At 37.7% G+C, this 7409-nt stretch overlaps 1 protein-coding gene across 1 annotated transcript in view; it reads left to right on the top strand.

Moving 5' to 3' along the window:
• Positions 1–2869: 2869 nt before the first annotated feature.
• Positions 2870–7409, top strand: part of LOC104470511 (zinc finger RNA-binding protein) — a gene marked incomplete at both ends in the record, with an annotated part of 5951 nt that continues 1411 nt past the window's right edge. Inside the window, 4 exons of the mRNA XM_010085463.1 lie at positions 2870–3154; positions 4879–5023; positions 5805–6041; positions 7332–7406. Coding sequence (XP_010083765.1) covers positions 2870–3154; positions 4879–5023; positions 5805–6041; positions 7332–7406 — 742 coding nt within the window. The remainder of the gene's footprint in view (positions 3155–4878; positions 5024–5804; positions 6042–7331; positions 7407–7409) is intronic.

Here is a 7409-nt window from a genome sequence, read left to right as displayed (position 1 = left end):
AACTAGCACCAGGGATGGAATAGAATGGCATAGCCAGGTTTGCTATATGGGAAGAGAGAAGAGTAAGAGTGGGAATAGTGAGGAGCAAGACTTTCCTTTTTAGCAGTGTTGGACTATTGATGTGTTCAACTGCAGTCTGAGTTAAACAGTCTGCTGTCTCTTTTCCCAGTTTAATTTGGTTTTAGTAGATATATATGATACCTGATATCTCAGGATTTGTGAACATTTTATACTTCTGTACTGTTATTTATGTAGATATGTAGATATGTAGATAATGCAGCCTAATTTTATAGACTGTAATTTACTTGTATCATCATAAAGTAGTCTTCCTGAATTTTTCTGAGGGAGTCCGACTTCTTACCTTAAACTGACAAAACAGAGAATCTTCTTATGTACATCAAGTAATAGGAATTGTTTCAAGCAGAGGTAGGAGCTACACCAAAGTTGTTTAGGTCCTTTCCGTCTACTGTTATACTAAGAAGTTGGAAATAAAATTGAACATAATTGTGAGTACAACTCAACAACTGAATTAAATTTGGATGCAAGTGATCTTTTAAGCAGTCAGGGGCCTATGATAGGAAGAAGGTGGAGTCCAGGCATGGAAGGCCAATAGTAATAAAATTGTCTCTTTTTCTGCTGTAAGAATGTTTTTTTTTAGTATATTGAAGTTAGTCGGTTCTGTAGTAATCAAAATGACAGAATCAGTTTCTCTAAAAATAAATAAAACTTACTGAACACAAGGGAGTTATGGAAACGTCTTTTGCAAAAATAATAGTAAGTGTAGTTTAAATGTGCTTTGTTTCTGACAGCTATGTCAGAGAGGATATTGCAGTCTTTAGGAAAAAATACCGTAACATGTTCCTTTTGGTTTTGAGCATAACCCTACTGCAATTCCATTGTGCCACTGAGTATATCTGCTTCAAGTTAAATTTCATTTTTTTTCTTTTCTTCTGAAAAATAGGGGATACTGCCTCCTTGGTAGGCATAGAATTGGTTTTGAATTATCTTTTAGTAGTGCTATGGAGATGTGAAACCCTATAGGGATTCTTAAAGATTATTGAACAACAGTGCAGGAAGTGTACTAAAATATTCAGAAGAATCAGTCCCTCCCCATTTCATATCATTGTTCCAGAGAGTGATATTTTGCCCAGTTCACTTTATTTGTTTAGAAATTTAAATAACTAGTCTAAGCTTCTAATTATAATGCACAGTTACACATCAATATAGGACAATAATATTAGTTTCTGTTCAAATAATTAAACTTTTGAAGCCTTCATTTTTATTTCTGCTGTTAATATTTACTCATTCTGAGTAAACAGATACATATTAATGTCCTATGTGCAAGTTTTAGAGAGGCAGATTAGTCTCAGCATGTGCCTGGAAGATTGACAGAGCTCTAGTAGCAGTCTTCTTGCTCGATTTGACTGTCAGTTCTTTTGATACTTCATATTATGAGGCAGTGGACTTCTGCACAAGTGAATGGGGCCAGCTTTAATAATTCTAAACTTTTGTGGGATAAATCCCCTATCAGAGGTGTGTATTTAAAGTAAAGTTTGCCTTAAATGTAAGAGTTCTGAGCTAATTTTTTAGAATCATAGAATGGTTTGGGTTGGAAAGGAGCTTAAAGATTGAGTTCCACCCCCCCCTGCCATGGGCAGGGACACCTCCCACTAGACCAGGTTGCTCAAAGCCTCATCCAGCCTGGCCTTGAACACCTCCAGGGATGGGGCATCCACAAATTCTCTGATCAACCTGTTCCAGTGCCTCACAACCCTCACATTAAGGAATTTATTTCTAACATGTAATCTAAATCTGTCCTCTTCCAATTTAAATCCATTACCTCTCATCCTGTCACTACATGACCTTTTAAAATGTCCCTCCCCATCTCTCCTGTAGACCCCTTCAGGTACGGGAAGGCCACTATAAGGTCTGCCTGGAGCCTTCTCTTCTCCAGGCTGAACAACCCCAACTCTCTCAGCCTGTCCTTGTACGGGAGGTGCTCCAGCCCTCTGATCATCTTCGTGGCCCTCCTTTGACCCTCTCCAACAGCTCGACATCCTTTTTGCGTTGGGGCCCCCCAGATCTGGACGCAATACTCCGGGTGGGGCCTTACGAGAGCAGAGGGGGAGAATCACCTCCATCGACTTTCTGGTCACGCTTCTGCTGATGCAGCCCAGGACATGGTTCGCCTTCTGGGCCATGATCAGCAGAGGGGGAGAATCACCTCCATCGACTTTCTGGTCACGCTTCTGCTGATGCAGCCCAGGACATGGTTCGCCTTCTGGGCCATGATCGCACATTGCCGGCTCATGTTCAGTTTTTCATCTACCGATACCCCCAAGTCCTTCTCCTCAGGGCTGCTCTCAAGCCATTCTCCTTTATCACTGAAGTTTTTAAAATCTCATTACTTTAATATGGTTTATTGAAAAACTTCCTGCAAATGCAGGTCAGTAGTGAGTTCTCACTGAAAAGCAGTATTTTTCTTAATTTGACAGGTATGTCAGTTTTGTTGAAAAACTACCAAAGCATTTAAAAATTTAAGACTTCTCTATTATTTTGAATGAAAGACTTCTGTTCCACTGCTTGAAAAGAACCCAACACAACCCCTCTTTCCCCCCTTGCTAAGAGTCATCACCTGCATGATATGTGTGCATCTGCAGAAGCTTCAGAATGATACAGCCTTTTTAATGGGGGTGGAAGAGAGGTAACAAAAGTCATTGAAGTGTACACATAGACAGATAGATAGCTGTTCCAGGTCTGTTTGTAGAACAGGAAAGTTATTAATAAAATCTGTGATTTTGAAATATGTAGGCATTAGCTTAGTATGTGGGATTAATCTAATTATTTGCTTACTGTCTTTTTCCAATACAGTCAGCAGCCAGCTTCGGGTGTAGCCTATTCCCATCCAACTACAGTTGCTAGCTACACTGTCCACCAGGCACCAGTTGCTGCTCACACAGTTACTGCAGCCTATGCTCCAGCAGCAGCTACGGTTGCAGTAGCTAGGCCTGCTCCGGTAGCTGTTGCAGCTGCTGCAACAGCTGCTGCGTATGGAGGCTATCCTACAGCACACACAGCTACAGATTATGGTTATACACAGAGGCAACAAGAAGCTCCACCACCACCGCCTCCTGTCACTACGCAAAATTACCAGGTGGGTTCAAAAAAAAATTACTTATGCTGTATGGATTTTGAATGATACATTAAAAGGAGGAGGCTTGTTTAGATAAGAGAATGTGATGATATTTATAATTTTTTTCTGTTGTGAGTCACAGTTTGAGTACCATTCAAATTACTTAGTAGCAAAAACTGATAGAATGTGAAGTGACTGCAGTCTTGTATGTAGAATATTATCACCTCTAGTACTGCAGGAGCTAAGGTTTAGACACTCAAAAAGTAAGTAATGAACTGATATTTACCTCCAAGTGATTTTGTGAAACTACTGCTGAGAAGAATAGTACTGTCTTGTCTCAGCTAGCTTAAGTGTTCGAGTAGCATGCAGTAACTGGGTCATGAAACTCATGTAGCTTAAAAAACTGTTACAAAAAAATTTTCAGTGGAGGTAGAAATAGTTCCCTTGTCAGATTCCTGGGTGCCACAAGAATTCTAGTGCCAAACATATGAGGATAGAAGATTGCCCTAGGAGAGGAACTACCCTTTGGATAGTTTTTGGGTACGCTGTGTGAGATTACTGCTTAACATTGTGAGGCTACTGGCTTCTATACAAGGGTACTGTTTGTCTGTTTTCATCTTGGATGTTGAAATAGTTTGTTTCTTGTAATAATTTTTTAGCTTTTTAGTTCTAAACTTATCAAGGCATTATCTAGATTCTAATTAGTATTTTGGTTTGTTTAAAAGGACTATACTATTGCTGCATGTTCTCAACTCTTTTATACAGCTTCTATGATTTGTTACATATGGTAATGAATCGTAACAGAGGAGGCTTTCCAGTAGTAGGTGTGGTCATAATTATGAGGTCAGTTATTAAATGCATTCGGGCAGAAAAGAGAGTCCCCTAACTAAAAAAAAATAACGTACAAGCAGTTTACACAGGTTGGATGGAAAAGATATTTCACTGGGTTCTTTTTTAAATAAAAAGAATTTTTATACATTAGTACATTTCAGCTATAGTAGTTCACACCTTGCTACCCTCAGTTGATCAGCTCTTTAAGCTTTACAATAAATATGTGAGGATGAGAGAATATATCTACATACCTATAGTGGCTTCCAGGCCCTCTGCTTCTAAGCTTACTAGCCATCTCCAGAGTTCTAGAGGTGTGCAACAGGCTACTTGCCTTGCCTTTATAGACTAAATCTGTTTCCCTAATAGTCTAGTTGATACACCAAAAAGTAAAGGAGTCTTTAAAAATATCACTTTCATACTCTAAAAAATATAACCAAGAAACGTATTGTTAATTATGGAATTTTTAAAGCCAATATAGGGTCAAGTTTGTAAAACCTGTGAATTTATTGCGGTGTGTAGAAATTCACATTTTATGCAGATCTATGGTGGTTTTTTGCTTCATGTTTTACAGAAATGTAGTCTGATACAGTCATTATGAAAAACTACTGGGAGTAGTTGCTTTTCAGTAACAAAAAGAATTTGTTAGGGAAACTGGTTTAATAGCATGAGGTTAATTCCTGTATTAAGTCTGAAAAAGACCATCAGGGTTGTTTTCAGGCCTGAAGTATATGTAAACATAAATTTAATTTCTTTAATGCATTTTTTTATATACTGTGTCTGTAAATGCTTTTTAAAATCTACTTTAGTAGACCAGAAGGAAATACATTGTTTCTTTGACTCTACTAATGACTTTTATTACTCCAGATATATACTTAAAGGATAAATTTGCTGGTTTTTCTTCTTTGAATTTTTAGGATTCCTATTCTTATGTTCGATCTACTGCCCCAGCTGTAGCTTATGACAGCAAACAATACTATCAACAGCCAACAGCGACTGCGGCAGCTGTGGCTGCTGCTGCCCAGCCTCAACCTTCAGTAGCTGAATCATACTACCAGACAGGTGGGTGGCGTCATTCAAATTGCTGTTATTATACGCAGTCTGTGTACTACTTTAGTACCTTAAAAATAGTTTTTGGAATATTTCACATTATCCAGATTTTTTTTTTGTTTTGTTTTGTCATGTAATTTCTGTCAAAGTATTGAAAAAATTGGTGCACCTAGAACTTGAAAATAATTGCAACATTGTTGTAAGTAGCTATCTCTGAGATTTGGATTTTTATTAAATACACTCAAAACATACTTCTAGGCAAACTTCTTTTTGATTTGTCTGGAAAACTTGCTGAAGTAGGTTCCAATAGTCAATGGTGGGTTCAGAGGATACCTTGGTTGGAAAGACTCTTTCAATTTCAGTGCATGTAGTTAGTTAATTATTGGTGTCACGATTGCTGCAAAGCATAAATCCTGTTTACTTTTTTTCTTTAATTAGAAATGATAGGAAAGTTTAGGTGTGCTTTGGTTTAGTGTACTCTAGTAAAACCATTTAACAAGAAGGTTGTTTTAAAACAATGCAGCACATTTAAAAATAAATAAGTAAATCTGATGCTTACTAGTGTAAGCTGTGACATGAGCAAACAGTTGTGTGACACATGGTACACAATGCATAACTGTGACTGTCAACAAAAAAACCCCACAACATGCAAAACCAACAAGAAACAAAAAAAACCCCTACTTGTTATGTGTTTATTCCCCAGCATATTGTTAAGTATCACTTAATGTGGTTTACATTTCATTCAATTAAAACATGTCAATGTTTGTGCATTTTTATTTTCTGTCCTAATTAGCTCCAAAAGCAGGATATAGCCAAGGCGCAACTCAGTATACCCAAGCCCAGCAAACACGACAAGTGACAGCTATAAAACCTGCAACCCCAAGTCCAGCAACAACTACATTTTCTATATATCCAGTATCCTCTACTGTGCAGCCAGTGGCAGGGGGCCAGCCAGTGCCACCTGCAGCTACTGTTGTCCCATCCTATACCCAAAGTGCAACGTACAGTACGACAGCGGTTACTTACTCTGGTAAGAATTTTGCATATTATGTTGCTGGGATCTTTGCAGTTATTTACAGGAGAGGTTTTAAATACTCAGAATTTTAGCAGTTCGTGTTTTGTTACATCATAGTCTACTGAGAAGTATCAACCAGTTGAATCATTATAATGGAAAAATATTTTGCTTTGTCTTTAAAAGAGGTTTGATGATTGTATGTGCCTTTTTTTGTTATATGTGAGAATATACAAAGTGTTGGCATTGCTACATGCATAGTGTTTTGTTGTCTTACTGTAAGGTTTGGAGAGAAAAGATGAGGGATAGAAAAAATAAGGAAACACATCCACACAAATATAACACAGGGAAATTGGAAGAGAGCATGCTGCCATCAGACAGCAGTTATGGAGACAGGGAGTAGCAGTCCAATAAAAATCTTGTAAGTTTGGGTTGTCTTGACCCAAAGTGAGAGGAGAATGGGTGCTGAAAAATAGAATTTCCTTCAAACATTAGAAATCCAAAGAGTGGTTAAAGATGAAAAGATATTAACTTTATGGCCAGATGGTACTCAGCTGGCACATTATGGCTATCTTGAACTTTTTGTTTTGTTTTGTTTTGTGTTTAAAAAGGGGTTTTAAAACTTCCTTGAGAGAGAGCCTGATCAGAGGATTAGAATAGTTGAACCAGTAGATGTAGAAAGTTTATGGGAAGACTGGCTCAAAGGTGTGAAAGTCCAGCTTCCTTGATTTGTTCAGCTTTCATACTAGAAATCAAGGACTGCATAGCCAGGTTTTAATGAGCAAGCAGCTTCTCTGCACTAAGCCAACTTAAATCAGTGAAGTAGAATCAGGTAGCACTAGCCATTCTGTCTTTTAGCTTCATTTTTTCCCACTTGTTCTACATAATGTCTGTCCTGCTTGACATTTTGAAACTTGAACAATAAATCTGGTTCTGGAAGACTGCTTACTTCAAGTGGTCTTTGATAAATCTTTTATTAAAATTCTTGTTACATAGTAGTCGGTCTTACCAGATGTACCAGGAAGTTTGACATATTCTTTAGGGATGTTTTGATGTATCTTAACATCACTATATGTCTGCAAAGATACATCTAAAATCAAATATATTCCTGATACAATTGTTATCTATGTATTTGTGTACTGTCAAACATAAAGGAAGATTCAAACTGCCTAACAAGTTCTCAATAAATCATTTTTATCCTGCCCTGCCCCTCCTGACTCTATTATGCAGCATGTTTTGAATTAGTATATTATGTAATTGATGCATTATGTACAGTGATGTAACATTTATTTTATTTTGGTCTTTGAGGTACCTCTTATTCCGGCTATGAAGCCGCAGTGTATTCAGCTGCATCGTCCTATTACCAGCAGCAGCAGCAGCAACAGA

This window comes from Pterocles gutturalis, unplaced genomic scaffold (genome assembly GCF_000699245.1).
Source record: "Pterocles gutturalis isolate BGI_N339 unplaced genomic scaffold, ASM69924v1 scaffold7120, whole genome shotgun sequence".
Taxonomy (NCBI): Eukaryota; Metazoa; Chordata; class Aves; order Pterocliformes; family Pteroclidae; genus Pterocles; species Pterocles gutturalis.
This window is presented reverse-complemented; position numbering and strand designations above follow the sequence as displayed.